The sequence below is a fragment of the Eubalaena glacialis genome, chromosome 3, assembly GCF_028564815.1.
Source record: "Eubalaena glacialis isolate mEubGla1 chromosome 3, mEubGla1.1.hap2.+ XY, whole genome shotgun sequence".
Lineage (NCBI taxonomy): Eukaryota > Metazoa > Chordata > Mammalia > Artiodactyla > Balaenidae > Eubalaena > Eubalaena glacialis.
Window position 1 is genome coordinate 172414702 of NC_083718.1, and position 26104 is coordinate 172440805.

The 26104-nt window shown below is 36.7% G+C and overlaps 1 protein-coding gene across 21 annotated transcripts in view; it reads right to left on the bottom strand.

The window, feature by feature from the left end:
* The window catches only part of EPB41 (erythrocyte membrane protein band 4.1), a 204195-nt gene that overhangs the window by 71101 nt on the left and 106990 nt on the right, over positions 1-26104 (bottom strand). For all 21 annotated transcript variants that reach the window (XM_061184616.1, XM_061184625.1, XM_061184618.1 and 18 more), the window contains exons 8-11: positions 18339-18426; positions 14368-14520; positions 11898-11995; positions 9313-9485 (exon numbers count right to left, since the gene is read on the bottom strand). In XM_061184616.1, coding sequence (XP_061040599.1) covers positions 9313-9485; positions 11898-11995; positions 14368-14520; positions 18339-18426 — 512 coding nt within the window. The remainder of the gene's footprint in view (positions 1-9312; positions 9486-11897; positions 11996-14367; positions 14521-18338; positions 18427-26104) is intronic.

A 26104-nucleotide genomic window follows, 5' to 3' on the forward strand; every position in this document is an offset into this window, starting at 1 on the left:
CCAGAAAATGTGAATTCTGTCTTAAATTTGCAGTACCAAACTAGGTTAACTTTGGACAAATTACTTTTTTAAGCTTCAGACTCTACTTCTATAAAATAAGATGGCTGGAATAAATGATTTCAAAACTCTTTTTCTGAGAGGGCAGACAGCAGAAGCAAGAAGAACTACAATCCTGCAGCCTGTGGAAGAAAAACCACATTCACAGAAAGATAGACAAGATCAAAAGGCAGAGGGCTATGTACCAGATGAAGGAACAAGATAAAACCCCAGAAAAACAACTAAATGAAGTGGAGATAGGCAACCTTCCAGAAAAAGAATTCAGAATAATGATAGTGAAGATGATCCAGGACCTCGGAAAAAGAATGGAGGCAAAGATCGAGAAGATGCAAGAAATGTTTAACAAAGACCTAGAAGAATTAAAGAACAAACAAACAGAGATGAACAATACAATAACTGAAATGAACACGACACTAGAAGGAATCAATAGCAGAATAACTGAGGCAGAAGAACGGATAAGTGACCTGGAAGACAAAATGGTGGAATTCACTGCTGTGGAACAGAATAAAGAAAAAAGAATGAAAAGAAATGAAGACAGCCTAAGAGACCTCTGGGACAACATTAAACGCAACAACATTCGCATTATACGGGGTCCCAGAAGGAGAACAGAGACAGAAAGGACCCGAGAAAATATTTGAAGAGATTATAGTTGAAAACTTCCCTAACTTGGGAAAGGAAATAGCCACCCAAGTCCAGGAAGTGCGGAGAGTCCCACACAGGATAAACCCAAGGAGAAACACGCCGAGACACATAGTAATCAAATTGGCAAAAATTAAAGACAAAGAAAAATTATTAAAAGCAGCAGGGGAAAAACAACAAATAACATACAAGGGAACTCCCATAAGGTTAACAGCTGATTTCTCAGCAGAAACTCTACAAGCCAGAAGGGAGTGGCATGATATACTTAAAGTGATGAAAGGGAAGAACCTACAACCAAGATTATTCTACTCGGCAAGGATCTCATTCTGATTTGATGGAGAAATCAAAAGCTTTACAGACAAGCAAAAGCTAAGAGAATTCAGCACCACCAAACCAGTTCTACAACAATGTTAAAGGAACTTCTCTAAGTGGGAAACACAAGAGAAGAAAAGGACCTACAAAAACAAACCCAAAACAATTAAGAAAGTGGTCATAGGAACATACATATTGATAATTACCTTAAACGTGAATGGATTAAAGGCTCCAACCAAAAGACACAGGCTTGCTGAATGGATACAAAAACAAGACCCATACATATGCTGTCTACAAGAGACCCACTTCAGACCTAGGGACACATTCAGACTGAAAGTGAGGGGATGGAAAAAGATATTCCATGCAAATGGAAATCAGAAGAAAGCTGGAGTAGCAATACTCATATCAGATAAAAGAGACTTTAAAATAAAGAATGTTACAAGAGGGGCTTCCCTGGTGGCACAGTGGTTGAGAATCTGCCTGCCAATGCAGGGGACACGGGTTCGAGCCCTGGTCTGGGAAGATCCCACATGCTGCAGAGCAACTGGGCCCGTGAACCACAACTACTGAGCCTGCACATCTGGAGCCTCTGCTCCACAACAAGAGAGGCCACGATAGTGAGAGGCCCACGCACCGCGATGAAGAGTGGCCCCCGCTCGCCGCAACTAGAGAAAGCCCTCGCACGGAAACGAAGACCCAACACAGCCAAAAATAAAATAAAATTAATTAATTAATTAAAAACAAAAAAAAACTTAAAAAAAAAAAAGAATGTTACAAGAGACAAGGAAGGACACTACATATTGATCAGGGGATCAATCCAAGAAGAAGATATAACAATTATAAATATATATGCACCAAACATAGGAGCACCTCAATATATAAGGCAACTGCTAACAGCTATAAAAGAGGAAATCAACAGTAACACAATAATAGTGGAGGACTTTAACACCTCACTTACACCAGTGGACAGAGCAGCCAAACAGAAAATTAATAAGGAAACACAAGCTTTAAATGACACAATAGACCAGATAGATTTAATTGATATTTATAGGACATTCCATCCAAAAACAGCAGATTACACTTTCTTCTCAAGTGCGCATGGAACATTCTCCAGGATAGATCACATCTTGGGTCACAAATCAAGCCTCAGTAAATTTAAGAAAATTGAAATCATATCAAGCATCTTTTCTGACCACAATGCTATGAGATTAGAAATCAATTACAGGGAAAAAAACATAAAAAACACAAACACATGGAGGCTAAACAATACGTTACTAAATAACCAAGAGATCACTGAAGAAATCAAAGAGGAAATCAAAAAATACCTAGAGACAAATGACAATGAAAACACGATGATCCAAAACCTATGGGATGCAGCAAAAGCAGTTCTAAGAGGGAAGGTTATAGCTATACAAGCCTACCTCAAGAAACAAGAAAAATCTTGAATAAGCAATCTAACCTTACACCTGAAGGAACTAGAGAAAGAAGAACAAACAAAACCCAAAGTTAGCAGAAGGAAAGAAATCATAAAGATCAGAGCAGAAATAAATGAAATAGAAACAAAGAAAACAATAGCAAAGATCAATAAAACTAAAAGCTGGTTCTTTGAGAAGATAAACAAAATTGATAAACCATTAGCCAGACTCATCAAGAAAAAGAGGGAGAGGACTCAAATCAATAAAATTAGAAATGAAAAAGGAGAAGTTACAACAGACACTGCAGAAATACAAAGCATCCTAAGAGACTACCACAAGCAACTCTATGCCAATAAAATGGACAACCTGGAAGAAATGGACAAATTCTTAGAAAGGTATAACCTTCCCAGACTGAACCAGGAAGAAATAGAAAATATGAACAGACCAATCACAAGCAATGAAATTGAAACTGTGATTAAAAATCTTCCAACAAACAAAAGTCCAGGACCAGATGGCTTCACAGGTGAATTCTATCAAACATTTAGAGAAGAGCTAACACCCATCCTTCTCAAACTCTTCCAAAAAATTGCAGAGGAAGGAACACTCCCAAACTCATTCTATGAGGCCACCATCACCCTGATACTAAAACCAGACAAAGATACTACAAAAAAAGAAAATTACAGACCAATATCACTGATGAATATAGATGCAAAAATCCTCAACAAAATACTAGCAAACAGAATCCAACAATACATTAAAAGGACCATACACCATGATCAAGTGGGATTTATCCCAGGGATGCAAGGATTCTTCAATATACACGAATCAATCAATGTGATACACCATATTAACACATTTAAGAAGAAAAACCATATGATCATCTCAATAGATGCAGAAAAAGCTTTTGACAAAATTCAACACCCATTTATGATTAAAAACTCTCCAGAGACTGGGCACAAAGGGAACCTACCTCAACATAATAAAGGCCATATATGACAAACCCACAGCTAACATCATTCACAATGGTGAAAAACTGAAAGCATTTCCTCTAAGATCAGGAGCAAGACAAGGATGTCCACTCTCACCACTATTATTCAACATAGTTTTGGAAGTCCTAGCCACGGCAATCAGAGAAGAAAAAGAAATAAAAGGAATACAAATTGGAAAAGAAGAAGTCAAACTGTCACTGTTTGCAGATGACATGATATTATACATAGAGAATCCTAAAGATGCCAGCAGAAAACTACTAGAGCTGATCAATGAATTTGGTAAAGTTGCAGGATGCAAAATTAATGCACAGAAATCTCTTGCATTCCTATACACTAATGATGAAAAATCTGAAAGAGAAATTAAGGAAACACTCCCATTTACCATTGCAACAAAAAGAATAAAATACCTAGGAATAAACCTACCTAAGGAGACAAAAGACCTGTATGCAGAAAATTATGAGACACTGATGAAAGAAATTAAAGATGATACAAAGAGATGGAGAGATATACCATGTTCTTGGATTGGAAGAATCAATATTGTGAAAATGACTATACTACCCAAAGCAATCTACAGATTCAATGCAATCCCTATCAAATTACCAGTGGCATTTTTTACAGAACTAGAACAAAAAATCTTAAAATTTGTATGGAGACACAAAAGACCCCGAATAGCCCAAGCAGTCTTGAGGGAAAAAAATTGAGCTGGAGGAATCAGACTCCCTGACTTCAGACTATACTATAAAGCTACAGTAATCAAGACAATGTGGTACTGGCACAAAAACAGAAATATAGATCAATGGAACAGGATAGAAAGCCCAGAGATAAACCCACGCACCTATGGTCAATTAATCTATGACAAACGAGGCAAGGATATACAGTGGAGAAAAGACAGCCTCTTCAATAAGTGGTGCTGGGAAACTGGACAGCTACATGTAAAAGAATGAAATTAAAACACTCCCTAACACCATACACAAAAATAAACTCAAAATGGATTAGAGACCTGAATGTAAGACCAGACACTATAAAACTCTTAGAGGAAAACATAGGAAGAATACTCTTTGACATAAATCACACAGCAAGATCTTTTTTGATCCACCTCCTAGAGTAATGGAAATAAAAACAAAAATAAACAAGTGGGACCTAATGAAACTTAAAAACTTTTGCACAGCAAAGGAAACCATAAACAAGACGAAAAGACAACCCTCAGAATGGGAGAAAATATTTGCAAACGAATCAACGGACAAAGGATTAATCTCCAAAATATATAAACAGCTCATGCAGCTCAATATCAAAAAAAACCAAACAACCCAATCCAAAAATGGGCAGAAGACCTAAATAGACATTTCTCCAAAGAAGACATACAGATGGCCAAGAAGCACATGAAAAGATGTTCAACATCACTAATAATTAGAGAAATGCAAATCAAAACTACAATGAGGTATCACCTCATACCAGTTAGAATAGGCATCATCAGAAAATCTATAAACAACAAATGCTGGAGAGGGTGTGGAGAAAAGGGAACCCTCTTGCACTGTTGGTGGGAATGTAAATTGATAACAGCCACTATGGAGAATGGTATGGAGGTTCCTTAAAGAACTAAAAATAGAATTACCATATGATCCAGCAATCCCACTACTGGGCATATGCCCAGAGAAAACCATAATTCAAAAAGACACATGCACCCCAATGTTCATTGCAGCACTATTTACAATAGGCAGGTCATGGAAGCAACCTAAATGCCCACTGACAGACGAATGGATAAAGAAGATGTGGTACATATATACAATGGAATATTACTCAGCCACAAAAAGTAACGAAATTGGGTCATTTGTAGAGACGTGGATGGATCTAGAGGCCGTCATACAGAGTGAAGTAAGTCAGAAGGAGAAAAACAAATATCGTATATTAACGCATATATGTGGAACCTAGAAAAATGGTACAGATGAACCGGTTTGCAGGGCAGAAATAGAGACACAGATGTAGAGAACAAACCTATGGACACCAAGAGGGGAAAGCAGAGGGGTGGTGGGGGTGGTGGTGTGCTGAATTGGGTGATTGGGATTGACATGTATACACTGATGTGTATAAAATTGATGACTAATAAGGACCTGCTGTATAAAAAAATAAATTAAATTAAATTAAAAAATTAAAAAAAAAATGTGACACAGACACTAAGTAAGGAAATGTTGTTGGGAAAACGGTGCCAGTAGACTAGCTCCATGCAGGGTTGCCACAAACCTTAAAAAAAAAAAAAAAAAAAACTTTTTCTAAGCTCCCAAAACTCTGTGATACTAATGGTAAAGCCACCAAAGCTCTGACTGTCTTCCTTTAGAATTGTTTTACATGCTTTAGTTTTGGAAACTCAAACATTGCTACAACATTTGAAGACAAATTTTTGGAGATTTCCCCCCAGGAACATAGTGTATAATTTAATAAGAACTGGCCAATATTAGTCAATAGACAGAGACATCAAGGTTTTTTAAAATCTTGAATTGAACTGTGAGGTTTCTACAGCTAGAAAAATAGAGACAGTCAACATGTTATTTCTACAAGTAACAGAAGCATCTTTATAAGTAAAGCTTTCCTCAGCCATAAAAATAAACGAAATTGAGTTATTTGTAGTGAGGTGGATGGACCTAGAGTCTGTCATACAGAGTGAAGTAAGTCAGAAAGAGAAAAACAAATACCGTATGCTAACACATATATATGGAATCTAAAAAAAAAAAAAAAAAGGTTCTGAAGAACATAGGGGCAGGACAGGAATAAAGAGACAGACGTAAAGAATGGACTTGAGGACACGGGGAGGGGGAAGGGTAAGCTGGGAGGAAGTGAGAGAGAGGCATGGACATATATACACTACCAAATGTAAAATAGATAGCTAGTGGGAAGCAGCCACATAGCACAGGGAGATCAGCTCGGTGCTTTGTGACCACCTAGAGGTGTGCGATAGGGAGGGTGGGAGGGAGACGCAAGAGGGAGGAGATATGGGGGTATGTGTATATGTATAGCTGACTCACTTTGTTATAAAGCAGAAACTAACACACCATTGTAAAGCAGTTATACTCCAATAAAGATGTTAAAAAATAAATAAATATAAATAAATAAAATGTTAAAAAAAAAAAGTAAAGCTTTCTAATTTGTTCAAAGTACCAAAGCTCACTAACCCTTGAATTGTTGGTTATTTTTGCTATTAGAAAGAAAAGATACATCAGGCATAGTATCTATATAACAATGAAATTTCATTTAGTGGAAGAAGCCATATGGTATCAGACAGACATGAGTTTTTGTTCAAGCTTTGGAACTTACTAGCTGTGAGATCTTGAACAGGTTGCTTAAACTTTCCAGCCTTAGTTTTCTCACTGAAAAATGGGGATAAAATAATAAGAATAATAACTCCCCAAAACTAAGATAAACTGGAGGTAGGGTGATTTACCAGACAAGAAAGAGATGCCTGAGGTTGTTATATGAATACGGCAGATATGAGGATTGAGTGATCATACCTCAAACTCAACATGTCCAAAAGAGAAGTCTTGATTTCCTACATCCCCAAACTCTGCTCCTCTCTCAGACTTTCCCATTGTACTAAATGATCAAGCCTAGGAATAAACCTTGATTTTCTTTTTCTTACCACCTCCAACACTTAATTTACCAGTAAGTCTGTCAGCCCTACTTTTGAATTGTATCCCTGACCAGTTTTCACTGTCTTTAACACCAATACTCAAGTCCAAGCTGTTGTCAGCTCTCACCCAGATCCTGCAACAGACTTCACCAAGATTCTGCTTTACTACCCCTGTAGTGGAGTAGATCTTTGTACTAGCCACGTGTGACTATTTAGGTTTAGTTAAAATTGAGTTCCTCAGTTTCACAGTCACATTTCAAGTTCATATGGCCACATGTGGCTACTGGCTACCAAACTGGACATGACAAAATAGAAGATTTTCATCAGCATGGCAAGTTCTATGGGACAGCACTGATCTAGACACATGCCAAGATCACATCTACCTACAGGTCTTTGTACTTGCTACTCCCTCTTCAAGAATGTTTATCCCCCCAGATTTGGGGATGGCTGGCTCCTTCTCATAATTCAGGTTTCAGTTCAAATGAAGCTCCTCAGAGGAACCTTCTAAATTTAGAGTGGACCACTCAATTTGAAACAGCTTCCCAATCTCCCCATCCACAGACACTCTCCATCCCATTACTCTGCTTTATTTTCTTTATAGCACTTATCACTATCTGAACTTGTTTCGTTTTGTTTCTGTTTCTACCCATAGAATGTAAGCCCCATGAGGGCAGAACCATGTCTGTAGATTCACAGCTGTATCCCCAATAACTAGAACAATACCTGACACACAGAAGTTTAAAATAAATTGTTGAACAAAGCAGTAAGTAAGTAAGTATCTGTTAGAACATGGGTTTTGGAGTTAAACCAACCTATACTCCAATCCACTTACCAGCTATCATATCTTAAGAAAAGTTATTTAATCTCTGAGCTTAATTCCTAGTGTTGTGATGAAGAGTAAATAAACAAAGCCTACAATCTGCCTTGTAGAGAAACATCAGAAAGAAAGAAGCATGACTCGTGGTACGGAAGCACAAAAGTTCTACCGCTTAGGTGATTTCTTTTCCAAGTGTGGCTGACGCATTCCTGATTCCTTTAAAGTGAGCTAGGTATTTCTGATATATGCTCCCATAATGCAACAAACCAGAATACGGCAGCATAGCTCGGGATGATACAAAACAAAATAATAATGCTGCAGCCAGAATATTAACAATATTTTAATGACAGCTAATATTTTGGGGTCACATTAAGTGCCAGCCATTGTGCCAAGCATATCACCTCATTTATTTTCTCATGAAAATTCTTTGAGGTAATATTATATTATCATCATACCCATTTTACGAATGAGAAAACTGAGACACAGATAGAGTAACTCGCCCAAGAAGATAGATCATAAATGCAGTGGTTGAGATTGGAACCAGGTCCGATTCCAGAACCGAAGCCTGTAACTACTGTAACATGTACCTTGCTTTTATAATAGATAGCATAGAGGTGCAATCAGCAATACTCTATTTTGGTTACTGCCATCTGAACTTTTATTTATTTGCCACCTCTTTCTAGCTGCATAAAGAACTGAATATGGCTTGGGAATCCCCTGGTGGTCCAGTGGTTAGGACTCGGTGCTTTCACTGCTGTGGCCCGGGTTCAATCCCCGGTAGGGGAACTAAGATCCTGCAAGCCACGTGGCAGGGCCAAAAAAAAAAAAAAAGAACTGAATGTGGTTTATTACTTCATTTCAGTAATGCTAATGGTCTCAAATCCTTGAGACTAAACTTAGAAAAACTGAAATAGATCTTCTGTCAGTATATACAATTATGAAACTTATTTATTTCCTCCCTCTTTTATTTAAACAAAATTTGGACACTCCAGTAATAGGATTGTTTCTTTGGTCTATAACTGACACATGACAAATGATCTAAACTTTTTCAGTGATTGCACTAGTGAGGCAGACGCCTTCCCTCTTTTCTACTTGAAAAATAACTATTTAAAAATGTTCAAGAGGGGTTTAGCTCAGTATACTACATTAGGTTTCACCCTGTGGTAGAGATTCTGAATTCTAATTCCAATTCTAGTGGTGTTCAATCCACCACTTCCCAGCAGTGGGACCTTGATCTAGTTACTACTCTCTCTGAACCTCTGTTCTCCTTTTCTTAAGATGATTCCACTAAATTCGACAATTAGTGAGATCCATTTCATTTTATCACTGAGATTCTTTAATTTGATTCTCTTATAGATAACTGTACTTAGTTTGAATGTGCCCGATCACATCTGATAACCATTCTTCCTTTATCTCTCTCTAAAGAGTTAGGATAACAAGAAATCATTAATATTCAATACAAACCTCCATCAAGGCTTCGGGATGCCCGTTTGCTTGCTGTACGCTCAAAGTGTGGGGCAGGCCTGTCAATCAGAGCACTAGCTTGCCTGGTCTGAGCCTGAGTTCGGCCACTGTATCGAAATTTGGATCCCAGGGCAAGAAATTTGCTTTTAGGAATGGTGTCTGTAGATGTCAGTCTGGGGGGAAAAAACATGATAATCATATATTATATATATCATCTCACTCTAATGAGGTTGTGAGATTAAAGACAAAATCAAGTATTAAAAAGTTTCACAATTCTCACAGCTTCCTTATAGTTACTAAGACAAATTTCCAATCAAGCAATCATTATTTTAATTCTCTCATTTCTCAAAGCAACATGTATAATTTATTTGTGGCTTATATTAATGATATAATCTTATATCTCTATAGGTAGGGTCTTATGGTTTTCAAAATGCTTTTATAGCACTGTACCATTTTCACTATACCCCTGTAATATTTTCATCATTTTATAGGTAAAAGAAACTGAACCTCAAAAAAGGTCACTTGCTTAAGGTCATAGCTGTTAAGAAGTTGGGCAGTCACGGAATTCAAGCCCAGAGCTCTTTTTCCCCTCTCGTAGAATAATAATTTTGTCAAATGCACGCCAAACTCAATGCCTGGTATTCAATGCCTATTAAGTCCTATTTAATAGGATATTTGGTGTATTTTCAACTTAGTTAGGAACCCCATCTTCTTTCTAAGCAGTACCCTGTGCTCTCTTTTGTGATGGCATTTACTACACTGAATTGAAACAATCTGTTTATGTGCTGGTCTCCACTACGAGACTGTGAGCTCTCTTTGGGTAAAAAATAAAAACTATGACTTATTCATTTTGTGTTTTCACTTCTGGCATAGTGCCTGGCATGAATCTGGCATTCAGTAAATATTTGCTGAATAAATGTATAAATTGCTACATCAAATACTACCAAAAAGAGAGTATTTTTTTCTCTTTGGGGTAGTTTAATTCAGCAAATGCTTTCTTTTATGTAATGAAGAATTACATTTTAATATATCCTCTTATTTTGATGCAATGGATTTAAATATGCTATCCTACAAGTAAATGCATTGGCTGCAGCTGAAACCTATACCATAGATATTAAACATTCAAAATAACTCTTTCTTGGGGGGGAGGGGAAAATTAGGAGTTTGAGATTAACATATACACACTACTATATATAAAACAGATAACCAACAAGGACCTATTATATAGCACAGGGAACTATACTCAATATTTTGTAATCACTTATAAGGGAAAAGAATCTGAAAATATATATATGTATAACTGAATCAGTTTGGTGTACACCTGAAACAAACACAACATTGTAAATCAACTATACTTCAATTAAAAGAAAAGGGAAAAAAACCTCTTTTTACTCTTCCTCACCCTCTTTTAAAACTCTGTTTTCTTGGTTTTAAAGAAGATGATGAAAACATAAACAAATATCTTAATGACAATAATTAAGATTCTTTGATCGAATATAAGGTGTAGCCTCATGTTTTATTTGAAATGAGAATTGAAATGTTATTTTCCCTGACTTGTCTTTCTGTCCAGTGTTCTCTAGTGCTAAGTATGATATGAAATTACAAATAGAAGAAAAAATTATCGTGGTTCTCTCTCTTGAGAGCCATTCCTAAAGAGTCAAGTTTATTTATGAACGACATGGCATAAAGTCTGGGATTTGCTTCAAAATAATCTGAGAAGTAGTAGGAAGGAGTGAGTGGGGATATAGATGAAGCAAGATTGACCTTGGGGTTTTAACTGTTGAAGGTGGAGTTTGGGACCAGGGGAGTTCATTATACTATTCTCTTCATTGTGCTATACGTGCAATTTTCTAGAATAAAGATATTTTCTTAAAAAGGCAAACTGACAACTAGCTGGCTCTCCTTTCAACAGAAGTAATTATTTGTCTGCTATATTTTATGTTCCATCAGGACAGGGACTAGAACTATCTAGTGATATCTTCCCAATGCCTAGTACAGTGCCTACACAAAGGGTAAGCACACAGAAAATGCTCGGTAAATGAACACAAGGGGTTAATTATATGTCCTCGTGAAAAGCAAAGGAGATGAAACTTTCTTCTGTCTTCTGTTTATCTGATACAACTGTGCTTCAAAGATGGTTCTCTGTGCTCCCTTTCTGGGGTTGATTAGAACCAAGATAACGATCAGCTTCACATCTTTAACCTTCTAGTATAAGAGCCCCACAGAAGGTAGTTAAGCACTCCTTAGAGAAATTCCATGTGGAGGTAAGTCAGGGTACCTCTTCCTGACAGGACTGGTTTTAGCTCCAGTTAGGGCAATCACAGAGCCTCTAGTAAACACAGGTTCCTATTTCTCATTTCCCTCCTCCTTCTACCATACACAGAAAGGTGCTCTGGGAATGTTAAGACAGTGTTTTTCAACCCAAAGGAGGAGAACTAGACTCATTTTATCTTGCTTAAGATGATCTCACCTGAGCTAAATAAAAGACGGCCAGCCATGCAAAGAAGGAAATTTCAATAGCAGGTTTAAAATAGAAACATGCATAAAAAATTTATCCTTGAAAAATACTTAAGTGAGAACAATACCTGAAAAATGTGTGATGCTCTACACAGACTTTCCATAATTTCTTAGCTGCTCGGTAACTGGGAAGTTTGAATCCGATGGTACTTTCATACTGTTCTTGCTATAAATACACAAATAAACATGGAACATAAAGTATTATTCAACTACAGTGATACAGGACCAGAGAAATATGGTGCTGCAGAAGAGATCATTGTGAATAAAAAGAAAGTTACTAGTCTAAGGATATAAAATATCATTTGAAATTTTTTCCTACTTACCAAAAGAAATTTACTCACTGAGAGTGGTTTTTTCCACAGCAAGGAAGCCAGGGAATGCATCTTATATCATTTACACATCTTATTTTGTTCAGAAACACACACACACACACACACACACATATACACTGTATATTATTCTGAGACACAATTAAGTCACATTTTGATTGTCCAGACACTGCTCTTCCTTAGTTACTGTCTGCATTTAGGATACTAGACTACTCAATAATCAGGGAATAGGATAGCAGGTGATTCCTCCAATCAACTAATATTATTATGCAATCGTTTTTAGTAATAGGAACTAAAGATTGTGGCTCAAACCAGATTATTGAATTATTAAATGACTTTTTTTTTCTTTGATTGATCATTAGTTTATCTAGATACTTCTTTGACTGAAGTAAACCACATCCTGCCAGGGCTACTGGAAACACTGTCCTGCTAGTCTATGCCTCTTTTTTTCTGCCTTAAGCATACTTTATAAGATGGAAAGGACACTGGCATTTACTTCTAGTGCCTATTATTGCCAATAACACTATGATCAGACAGTATCATCTATATTTTTACACATGAAGAAACTGAGATCAGAGAAGTCACCTGCTTAGTCTCACAGCTATTAAGTGGCAGAACCAGAATTTCATGGTTGCCACTACACCACGCTACTTCTGAATCATCTGTTGTAGTCACAATACTATACTACACTTCTCAAAATCCTACTGTTGTTCTTTATTGCTTTCTTAAGTAAGAATTTTGCATTTTTGGTATATATTATATAGTTAACATTTAAAGAAACCAAGGACTTCCATTATCATATATATATATTTTTTTTTTTTTTTTTTTTCCTGCCTTCCCACATTAAAATGTAAGATTGTTGAGGAATGGACTTGAGGACACAGGGAAGGGGAAGGGGAAGCTGGGACAAAGTGAGAGAGTGGCATGGACTTATATATACTACCAAATGTAAAATAGCTAGTGGGAAGCAGCCGCATAGCACAGGGAGATAGGCTCGGTGCTTTGTGACCACGTAGAGGGGTGGGATAGGGAGGGTGGGAGGGAGACGCAAGAGGGAGGAGATATGGGGATATATGTATATGTATAACTGATACACTTTGTTATAAAGCAGAAACTAACACACCATTGTAAAGCAATTATACTCCAATAAAGATGTTAAAAAAAAAAAAAAGATTGTTGAGGGATGGACTCTTCTATTGATATTTACTGTTCCTAGCCCCTAGAATAGTGTCTGACACAAAGAAAGCCATCAATAAATATTTGTTGACTGAATGACTCTTGGATTTGAAACTCTTTGACGTTTGCTAGGCACAGGTAAATAACTATGGTATAAATAAATGCTTCAGTGATAATCCTTATCTGAAATTTTAAGGCTGCACATTCAGTATTTCCATGTTCAAATAATGAGCCATTTTTCACCAGCAGATGGTGATATATACACAAAAAAGCCTCTTTACATTAGTACGATGCTTTCCTGTTCAGAGCTTTTGCCTCTGTCATCTCATTTGATCTTCAAATCAACCTTGACAGAGCAGGTATTATCCCCCTTGAATGGTAAGGAACACTTTAGATTTATCCAGGGTCTTTTACTTAGTAGGTGGCAGAGTAGGCACTAGAACTTTTTTTTTTTTAATTTAATTCCTACTTGAACAATTTTCTGCTATACCACGATGGCTCTTTAATATAAAAGTTAAATTTGGCCAGCATTAGTATATTCTGAAAATTGACCACCAACTAGTAACTGAGTTATCTGGTACAAAGTTGAACATCCAACTCTACTAAAAATCTAGAACTTGACCCTAGGACACATTCCCAGTAACTACTAGAACCTACATATACAAATAATTATATAAGGTAAGGTGGTACAAAACATAAGTAATTTAACCCCACAAATTAAAAATCTCATGCTACTTAATTTAAGAATATTTTCCATCAAGCTTTTACCTGGAGTAAACAAGGAACAAGTTTATTAATCCAAATTTCACTTTTGGCCATGGTACATTTACCTACATGAAGAGAACTGTCCAGAAAACAAATAGGAAGGAAGAGAAGAAGCATCACGGGACTGATTAGGAAACAAAATATCAGCACCTAAATAGTTAGCTATAGAGACCTCATAGATGACATAACAAGGAAAACAGGAATGAAGAGATGTTTTAGACATGGTCTGTGTTTGATTCAGGAGGAAAGGGAAACACAAATTCTGTACCTCTCCAGGCCGAATCTTAATGAAAAAGCTGCTACGTTTGTAAGAAATCTTCAGCACTTTGGGCCAAGGAAAGCGGTTAATTCTCAGCTTATCTTTGTAAACCAGAAGGCCACCAGAGCAGACACCTAGGATGATATCCACTCCCTCCAAGTCCTGAGGAAAAAAAGCGTTAGCGTTTCAGTCTTGAGCAAAGTGCTCAACATAGTAGACTATTATTAGACAATCTGAAGATATCAACAACCAAATACAGTTACAAAGAATACAATGAAAAATAAAGTTTAACCTAACAACCATAACCCATGGGACTATTTGGTCTATGTAAAAATGTTGTTACTATACTACATTTAAAAATCAATGTTATTACCTACCACAAATATCTTTAAAATGTCCAAATCAGACTCAGTAATTCTATTTCTATAATCTGTTCTAAGGAAATCATTCAAATCACAGAAAAAGCTTTACACATGATAATGTTCAGAATGTCATAAGAGTGAAAAACTGGATATAACCTAAGTATCCTAGCATTAGGGTTAAATTATTGTTCATCCATATAGTGAAATACAATGTGGCCATTAAAACAGTTAAATAGAATTTGGGAGATAAATGGGAAAATAATTATGCTGTAACATTAAGGAAAATAAAGCAGGATAAAATTACATGCATAATTTGATTCCAACAATATAAAAAATATACATAGAAGAAAGATGAATACACCAAAATGTTAATAATGGCATTCTTTAGGTGGTACAATTATGAACAACTTTTCTTTTCAGTTTTCTATACTTTCCAATTACAATAAACATGTATTATCTTTTAAAAAGCATTCAAATATGAAAAAACTAACACATGTATGTAAGAAATTCAAACAATACAGAAATGTGTAAAATTTAAAAAAAATCTACCCTCCTCTTCCCACACTCTTTAACAGTAACCAGTACTGATTTGATAATTTCCAGGATTATCCTATTTTCTAGGCACATACAATTATGTATGGATAATATATATATATATATATACATACATATAAATGTATTATTAATATATCACTTTTATAATGAGGAAAACAACTAGAAAAAAATTAAAATTCAGTCCTTGAGGGTGGAAACTGTATCTAAATTATTGCTGTATCACTCCAAATACTGTTATTGACAACATGCTCAGTAAGTGTTTACACTGAGTTTGTTACCTGCCCACATTATTAATCATAACTTATTACGGCAAATATTAGTAAATTCTTTGCTTCAGATTTATAAAAATCTTGATTCATGTAGGTTGATAAATTAGGAAATTTCAAGGTATTTTAGTAACAACATACACTAAGCTTAAACCTTCAACCACTACTATCAATTATTTCGCTCATTATTAGTGACTGAGGGAACATCTGCTTTTCTTTTGTCCAAGAAACATGGACATACACACATCTTACCCACTGAAGGAATCGACTGCTATGAGGAGTAATACAGCCACCATCACCACCCCTCAAAGCCACTGTGAAATGTCACTCGGCTTGCACCTCATCTACCTTCACAATACTCCTCTCATAAAACTGAGCCTATGCAGCCTCCAAAAAGGCTTCCCTTAATAATTCAAAAAGAGACACTAATTTATTTTTACCATGCCTGTCTGTATATGAAAATCCTAGGGCAGGCATTTTGGTCTCCCAGTTCTGAAGTACTCAAACCTATCATTATCATAAGTCAGCAAATAATTACTATGGTAGCTATGGTAGCTGCATGTCCTATACATGTATGTTTAAGTCAGCAGACCACAGGACTTCCTGGAGGCCAGGGCATAGGGCTATGCATACTACCAAATATACATGCACAACTATAATTCTTGTTTTTCTATGATAAAGTGGTCATCCCTCCAAAAACCATGATAAGTGTAGGAGTTGACTCTATTCCTTATAAACTCAGTATGAGAGAACTCAGATTTTTATAATTACTGATGTTAAGTATAGTAAGTTTTTTTTAAGTATAGTAAGTTATAAATATTATCCTCAGGTCAAAAAGGAACAGTAAGTTACCAATAAAGCCATATTTGCACACCTCTTTATTAAAGAAAAGATTTTAATTAAATATATAATATTAATCATCTATGTCTGTAATTCAAGGAAAATAAATTTCACCTGAGTTAATCTCTACGGATAACCATTTATTTAGATAAGTAATAATAAACCAGAGTTATATGCTTCTACACTGCTCCTTTTCCCAAAATGAGTATAAAGAAACATATTAGTGCCTACGTGTGTTATGTACAAGCACAATAGAGAGAAGAAGAAATTATATTCAGCTTCAATTCGATGACTACATAACAGAATTTCCCAGAAGATGGCCCCTTAAGTTTTTAAAGGCTGTGGGTACAACTACATCTCTCTTTTAACTATATGTTTTGGAGAAACAATTTGCTTTACAACATTTGCTGTAGAAATATGCTGCCTGATTCCTCATGTAATCCTGATAATTACTGAATTGACACCAGCCTCCAGCAGAAATTGAGAAGCAAAACCTAACAATTTCAGTTCTGGACCTGATCTGATCTTCTTACCATCTACTTTTGAGATTCACAGAAGTTACAGTACCCAGCCCAAAACAATCCAGAGCAACATCTTAAGAAAACTCACTACCATGCAATGAAATTTTATTAGTTATTAGAATGTAAATAAGGAAGAAACTTCAGATACAGATATTCAGGCTGGGAGAAGCCTGAAAGGTCATTTTAGTCCAATTACCCACCAAATGTTTGAATGTCCTTTTCTAAATTCCAACCAAGTGATTATTCTGCCTAACCTGGAATATCTCCAGTGATAGACAACTCAATCCCTTCTGAGGTAGCCCATCCCATCTTTGAAATAGCTCTGTGAGACAATTTGTCCAACTGGGCTGAAAAGTATTTCCCTGCAGTTTTCATTTTACCGGCTCTAGTGTTATATTTTGGAGCCATAGTAAAATCTTTACTTCACAAGTTAATCCTTGAAATCCATGAAGACTGACATTATATCTTTCTTAAAGTTTCCCTTCTGTGGGTTAAGTATCCCTATTCCTTTGCCTGTTTCTCATTGGACATGGTTTTGATTCTCCATCACGCATCCTAGTTAAATTTCTCTAAATGAACCTCAGATCATCCCTTGAGCCCTTTCTTTCTCTCACAAACTCCTCAACCTCCCCAGCCATTTCAGTAGCTGAAGATGAGAGAAGTCAAGCGACATCCCTTAAGTATTCATTGTGTTAGGTTGTATTAGGTAGAACTAGGATGAAAGCTCAAGTTTCCAAATCCCTAACCCAGTGGTTCTCAAATGAGCCACTGTGGTTCCTCCCATGTGCATTAGAATCACCTGGAGAGCTTGTTAAAACAGACTGCTGGGCTCCACCCACATAGTTTCTGATTCAGTGAGACTGGGATGGGACCTGACATGAGCATTTCTAACAAGTTCCTAGACGATGCTAAATGCTGGTTCAGAGACCACACTTTGAGAACCACTACCTTACGCCAATGATTCTCAGATTCAAGCATGAAGGAGGATCATTTGGGATATTCATTAAATCTGGAGACTTAGCCTCTCCTCCAAAGTAATTCAGTAAATCTGGGAGGAGCTCAGGAATCTTCATATTTAATAAACACCCCGAGTGATTCTGATATAGGTGATGTTTTCTGTGAAACATGCCTCACTCTGTATTTTCAAATATATCTGCATTTTAGGAAATTATCATTTCTTTTGCTCTCGGTGCTATATCTTTTGATCCTTACGGTTGCTTAGGTGTGAAACTTCATTCTGATGGTGGAATTGTAAAAGGGCAATTCAACTGATACACTTAATACACTTGACTGGTTCAACTGATAGACTCAAAATTCCAACAAGAATTACTATCTCCTCTGAACGTTTTGTAATACCCCAGATAAAGGTTGGTAAGAAATATTATATGACACAGGTCTGATACATGCATATTAATAAAGGCCAAAGTTACCATTACCTTTGCTTTATGAAGGTCAACACCATACATAGACAACTTTTTGGCATTCTCAAGAAATTCCAGGTCAGCCTGAGCTGGAGTCATGGACCTTTGATAGAAGAAAAACAAAAAGACTTTCAGTGTCACAGTGTCAACATTTACAATAATAACATTTGTATATTACTTGTACTTTATATAAACATATAAACATATACATACCAATATGTATGTAGATACATTTCATAGTCCTAAAAGTAGACTATTATGTATGGAAAAGGACTCTTATCACTACCTGTGTCTAAATAATTGAAATATGCCTTGGAAAAAGAGACCTTGGAGAAACAAAAAGTCACCAAAAAGCTATCAGAAAAAAAAAGTTAAAAAATAAAAACCTACTAAATTTCTTTAAAGCTACCTCATCCACCATCAGTTCTGCCCCTCCCTCTCCTTAGCCCTTTTCTCCCACACACATAAACTCCTCCCACTAATTTATCTTGCCAAGGAGGTAACCAAATTAAATCCTCTGAGAGCATGGTACAACTTACAATATCCTCTTAGCTGCCTTTTTCTCTCCCTATCCCTGAATTGAGTTAATATGGAAATTAAACAGGAGGGCAGCTGAAGTTGCTTAACTGGGTATTCTTAATGGGGGCAGGCTTGATGAAAAGAAAATTTCTGGTAACAGATGGTGTCCTGCCCACTAACCTAAACAAAATAAATTGGTTAATAGAGGCATGTAGATAATGGGGCTGCTTTCTCTGTTATTAAGATGTCTTCATTACTAGGCATATAATGAATTAAATTTGTTTGAAAACAATCAGCCTCACTGTCTAAACACTCACTGTGACAGTCTTTCCTTCTCCTTTATAACTTTCTTCTCTTTTGAAAAGTGCTCATGAGCTGTTATGCTGAGCTTTGAAGAAAAAAATATTACTCCTAGTGCTGTGCAATTCAGACCAATAAAACAGAACTTCACAGTAACAATAAAGCAGCCATACCTCCAAGGAAAAACCATGTAAATGTCTATTTCCCATAAGACTGCCAGCCTCAAGCTACATAAAGCAGCAGTGACCTATTCATTTAACAAGAGAAAGTCTCTTCCAAACCCATCTGTCTTTATCCTCATTAAAAAGAACAAAGGGTTCCCTGGAATAACACCACCCCCCCAATAAAAAAAAATCTCAGGAAAGAAACTGCAGATTTGTTAATGACTCTGCATCTCAGAATAAAAACTTCCTTCCACAAGCGCTAAACCATCATACCTGAATGCTCTTTATTAATGACTCTGAAATTGAACACAAAAAAGGAGAATGGGAAAATAAACACATATACAAGTCTGTATATTCAAGTCATTAAAAACATCTCAGGAAATTTTTGTAGTTTTTTTTTTCCTCATATAAATTATATACTTTTCTAGTTAAGGTTACTCCCATTCTATGGGTTTTTGGGGTTTTTTTCTTTGTTGTTGTTAGTGTTAGTATTATTGATGGCTTGAATTTTAGGATTCGAAGCTGGAATGGAGCTTGAAGATTATAGAGTCCAACACTTTCACTTTGCTGACAAAGAAACAAGCGTGGAGGGATTACATGGTCATAGGCAAGTTATGACTCAGTTTAGGGCAGCAGGCTTTAGCCAGGACCCCAGTCACATCACTGCAGCTGGAATCCTGGCTCCTGAACTTAAGAGTGGTGACCTCAGTCTCCTAACTATAAAGTAAGAAGCGTAATAATACCTACTTCCTGAGACTAGTATAGGCAATGATTTTTTTTTTAATCTTTGCTGAATGAATGAATGTGACTAGTAGGATAAAATGAGATAATGCTTGTGAAACTGCTTTGTAAAATATAAATGTTTATTATTATTGCACGCTTAGGTTTCTGATGGTACAGTGGTACATCATAAGCAACTCATAAAAGAGAAATAATTTTAATCACTTGAATTTGAAGACAAGTTTTAAGACATTAAATGAAGCAATCATGATGAAATCTTCCCCATACTCCTCCAACTCTAAGGGACATTAACGGGGTCAATCAATTTGAATACAGATTTAAATTTCAAACTATGTAGTTAAATGCTTTTCTAATAAGTAAGCATGCTTTAAAATTGTATTGGGCTTCCCTGGTGGCGCAGTGGTTGAGAATCTGCCTGCTAATGCAGGGGACACGGGTTCGAGCCCTGGTCTGGGAAGATCCCACATGCCGCGGAGCAACTAGGCCCGTGACCCACAACTACTGAGCCTGCGCGTCTGGAGCCTGTGCTCCGCAACAAGAGAGGCCGCGATACTGAGAGGCCTGCGCACCGCGATGAAGAGTGGCCCCCACTTGCCGCAACTAGAGAAAGCCCTCGCACAGAAACGAAGACCCAACACAGCCAAAAATTAATTAATTAATTAATTAAATTTAAAAAATAAATTGTATTAAGGGCAGGTGGTAAGAAGAGATCTTTAAAACTATGACTGTCCTTGTTAGTTGAAAATAATATTTATATTTGAGGTTTGGCTGATGCTTTGCATTTAACATTTTTTTATATAACTAAAAAAATTTTGAAACACACTTAAAAGTTACCTACAATACAAACAATTTTTCCTGAACCATTTGAGAGCAAATTGTCAACCTGATGACCAATCACTCCCAAGTACTCTGGTGTGTAATTCCTACAAACAAGGACATTCTCCTACATAACCTCCACAGGACTCTGAAAACAAGGAAATAAACAGTAATACATTACTTCCATCTAATCCTCAGACCCCATTCAAGTTTACCCAGTTGTTTCCAAAATGTTCCGTATGGCAGAAGAATCCAGTTTAGCCTCATGGAGTTTCATTTAGTTCATCTCTCTTTCATCCTCTTCAGTCTGGAAAAGTTTCTTAGTCTTTCTTTGACTTTCCTAATCTTGAACTTCTAAAGATTATAGGCCAGTTATTCTATAGAATGCCCCTCAATTTGGGCCTGTCTGATGTTTCTCCATAAATTGACCCCATAAGTTATGCATCTTTCACAGGAATATCACAGAAGTGACCCTGTGTTCTCACTGCATCCTATCAGGGGGAACATGATTTCAATTTGTCTCTTCCAGGAGATGTTCGTTTTGATCAGTGATGTCTGCCGGGCTTCTCTTCCATGAAATTCCTCTTTACCTCTTTGTAATTAATAAATATTCTGTGGGAATGTATTTGGAAATAGTCTATTCCTTGTCAAACTTCTAATCTATTCACTCATTTATATCAGTATGGACTCAGGGATTCTCAGCTTATTCAATGTAATATAATCAATTATTTTCCTTATTTATTTTAGTGCTTAAATCGTCCCAGATTTGGTTAGTGGGAGCCTTTCTAAGCTGGATTCTGTGTCCCTCTGACCATTTCCCATCATTTTTTGAGCACCTCCTTCTGGCACAACGTAGAGTCAGAGTATGTGAGTATGCGTGTGTGTGTGTGTGTGTGTGTATACCTATTTACATCTCTATCTACTTATCTATCTATCTATCATCTATCTATCCATCCATCTATCTATTGGAAACAATGAGTTTACATTGAACCCTCCAGTTTTAATGCAATACCACAGGGTTCATTTTAATTTCTCTCTCACTCTAATTTGTATCTCCCTTTACTGACAGTCAGAAACCTGGCTCCCATTATCCTTAATACAATACATTGACTCATTTGATCAACCCCCTGTACATAACCAATCTCTCTTTGCTGCCACTGACCCCTCCTCCACGTGGGTGCCCTCTTCACTGGCTTAGACTCTGAATTCTCCATGCTAGGCTGCTCCCCACACATGTCCTCCTTACCTCACTCAGGTTCTGACTCCTGGTGTTAGGCTACCCCTTCCATAGACATCTTCTTCACCCGGCTCAGGCTTCAACACCTGTATCAGGTACCATCCCATAGGGATGCCCTCTGCAGGCCTTACCCTCACATGGATGCCCTTCTCACTCTGCTCTGCCTGTGATAACCACAACCACGTGTCCACACGACTCCCTTTTCATCCTATTTGAGCTCTGACTTCTCCTGCCAGGCTGCCCCCGACAATGAACATTCTCCCCACCCTGCTTAGGCCCCAATATCCCCAGCCAGACTGCCTCTCAGCATGGATGACTACCTTGCTCTATCCCACCTAACGGCTTTAGAACACAATTGTTTCAGGAAGCTTTTTCTGATTATAAAAATCATTCATTCATTGTATAAAATTTGGAAAATATCTTTAAGAGCACAGAAAAAAAAAAGAAGAAAATCTCCCATAATCCCACCAACCACAGATATCTGTGCATAAATACAAACATATATTTTACAAATTTAAATCACAAATTAAACTTAAATTATTTTCAACTTAACATTTTAAAGACTATGGTTTTTCCTAAATGTTTGAAGACACTTGAAAGTAGTAACAAACTATCTGGGAAGAGATTAGACAGCTCTAAACCATTAGGAGTACTGTCCTGAATTTATTCAGTACCACCTAATAATTTACTACTTGAAACTACTGCAGCTTGCAGAAGTACCTAACCAGGGAGCTTTGGCACTGGTTAACTTTCGCTCATTAAAAAGAGAAGTTATAACAAAATTTCCCTGTATTTATTTTGAGCAAGTGGAGTCAGGATATAGAGCCATTCAGTGAGTTCCAATGTTATGTGACAGCCTTTTTTTTTTTTTTTTAATGGGAAAAGTTGCTTTATTCAGGAGGCCAGCAACCTGGGAAGACGGTGGATTAATGTCCTAAAACCATCCCCAAGTTGCTGGTTAGGAGACAAAGGTTTTAAAGGCAGTGTGAGGGAGGGGGCTACAGGGTGCATGATCAGCTCATGGACAATTCTCTGATTGGTTGGCATCAAGGTGAAGTTTCAAGCATCATCCATCTTCTGGTTTCAGCTGATTTGGGGTCTACATGCTTGTGGTCAGCAGTTTTCATCTGGCGGGGTTGTGACAGCCTTTTAATAATGTTGTTGCATCTTCTAATTAAGGACTGTGGTTTCAAATAATTAAGTGGGGGACAACAGACAACTTTACATACCATCTTAGTCCCCATAAATGGAGGACAATTTGTTTTAAAGCTTGATTTGCTACTGTAAATTTAGTGTTAATTATAGCTTCACGGTCTCTGTCTAGGCAAAGGGCCACTACTAAGAATTCCATGTACGTAGGCTATCTTCTATTTATCTGAGGAGCAGGGTAGTATTTACTTGTATTTTTCAATGCATAGTAAATGCTTCTGCCTAAGCAGAGTCTCTTTGGACTGGTTAAAATGTCACGTTGTTGGACATAATTAAAATTTCCATTTTGCTTTCTGTTTGTGAGGATTGCCAATCTTTACAAAAAAGAGCAAGTAAATTCCAAGATGACAGACCTCTAAATTTTCTAATCATGGAAATCGACTATTGCTCAATTTCTATCTGTATACCTCACAGAACATCAAGTGGACCATATCCACCTGTCCTCTGAGATCGTTTCACCTATTTGGGTTTAAACTCAGTTAGTTCCAAAGAGCAGTTCTCTAAACCCAGACTCACATTCATTACTTGTAAAATGGAATAAGAATCATTGTGCAAAGCACTTTACATGAATTTCTAATTTAACAATCACAAAATTCACATCATCACCCTTATTTTTCAGATGAAAAAACTGAAACTTAGAGAGTTTAAATAACTTACTGAGTCATAAAGCTAATAAGGAGTGGAGCCTGAACTCAAAGCAAGACAGGCAGACTCCACAGCCCAGGTTTTTGTCTTATTGCCTAACTCAGGGGTTCTCAAACTTTTTGACCTCAGGATCCCTTCACTCTCAATAATTACTGAGGACTCTAAAGAGTTTTCTTTTTCTTTTTTTTTTTTTTTCCCCACACACACACTGTATTTTATTTTTACAAGAGATAGACTGACACCAAGCATTGTAAATGGATGACCACAACAAAAGCAACAATGATTGCAATTACCAAACATGAAACACACTCATGCTATGTCATAATATTGACTAAAGAGTTTTTTTTAATGTGAGTTATTTCTATCAATATTTACTATATTAGAAATTAAAACTAATAAAATTGAAAACTATTGATTAAATCTTTAAAGAACAGTAAGTCCCCTACTTATGAACCTTCAAGTTGTGAACTTTCAAAGATGTGAATGTGCGTTTGCATGTCCAATCACGTAAGTTAGTTCACGTGTCTGGCATACATTGTCACATGCTTGCATTCTCTACAAGTGGTTGTGCTTTTGTGTACTTTGTACAGTACTGTAGAGTATAGCAGTACAGTATCTTTATTTCAAGCCCAGGATGTCCAGAAGCAAGCGTAAAAGCAACAGTATATAGCCGATTGTGTTAGTTGGTTACCTAGGCTAACTTTGTTGGACTTACGAACAAATTGGACTTATGAATACGCTCTCCGAACGGAACTCGTTTGTATGTAGGGGACTTACTGAATAACAATAAACGACTCATATTTTAACATGAAAAATTTTTTGTGTGAAAAATAACAGTATTTTCCCCAAATGTAGTTAAGGAGTGACATTGCTTTACATATTTACAATTTTTTTTTAATGTGCGGCTTAGAAGACAGCTAGATTTTCCTACCTGCTTCTGTATTCAATCTGTTGCAATATTTTGTATGGTTGTAATATATGAAGAAACCTGATCTCACACAGATATGTAGTTGGAAAAGGAAGAATTGATGATTAAAAATATTCTTCTGTGATACTACACCAAAACTTAACAATGGCAGTTTCCTAAAGGTTAGTTGCAATGTGAAATCTGAAAACATATCAGTGAACTTTTTGTACCATATTACATTAAAATCCATTAGTCTATCTTGCATTTTGAATGGGCCTTTTATACAGATGCATGATTTTGTAACATCATGCATTTCATATCTGAAAAATACTGGTTGGCTGAGTAATGCAAGTTGTCCAAATGTTGACACATTTCATTGTACAATATTAAAAGAAAAGAATCACATTCATTAAAATAATCACCAACTTCATCAGAAAAGTCGTTTAAGTATTTGGAACCTGTCAAGATCATGACGGCAAATACAAATTTTCCAAAATTCTAATTTTCATCTGAAAGCTTGAATTTTGTCATTAACAAATACTATCAGTCATTTAGCAATCCTTAAAGGACTGGCTCATTTCATTTTTGAGGAAATGTATGCCAAATAACCAAGTCTGAATAATCATAGTCACTTTTTCAAGTAAAAAAGGTGTTGCATTAAAAAACTGGCTAATGCAGCCGAGAACTCAAAACAATTACACATGTGCTTTTCTTCAAGACAAGTACCTCAGTATGCAGCAGAAGTGCTTTCTGTGTACTTCCCATTAAATCACACAGAATATTAAACAGGATGTATTTCAGATTTAATAAAATCAATACTCTTTACTGCTTCATCATGAAAATTTTTAAGTGAACTGGCAGGTTTAAAAATATTTTATTTTATTTTTTAATTTTTAACTGCAAGTTAAAAAGTAAAAGTGTGGGACTTCCCTGGTGGCACAGTGGTTAAGAATCTGCCTGACAATGCAGGGGACATGAGTTCGCGGCCTGGTCCGGGAAGATCCCACATGCCGCGGAGCAACTAACCCCGTGCGCCACAACTACTGAGCCTGTGCTCTAGAGCCCACGAGCCACAAGTACTGAGCCTGTATGCTGCAACTACTGAAGCCCTCATGCCTAGAAGCCCGTGCTCTGCAACAAGAGAAGCCACCGCAATGAGAAGCCCGCACACAGTAACGAAGAGTAACCCCTGCTCGCCGCAACTAGAGAAACCCGTGTGCAGCAATGAAGACCCAATGCAGCC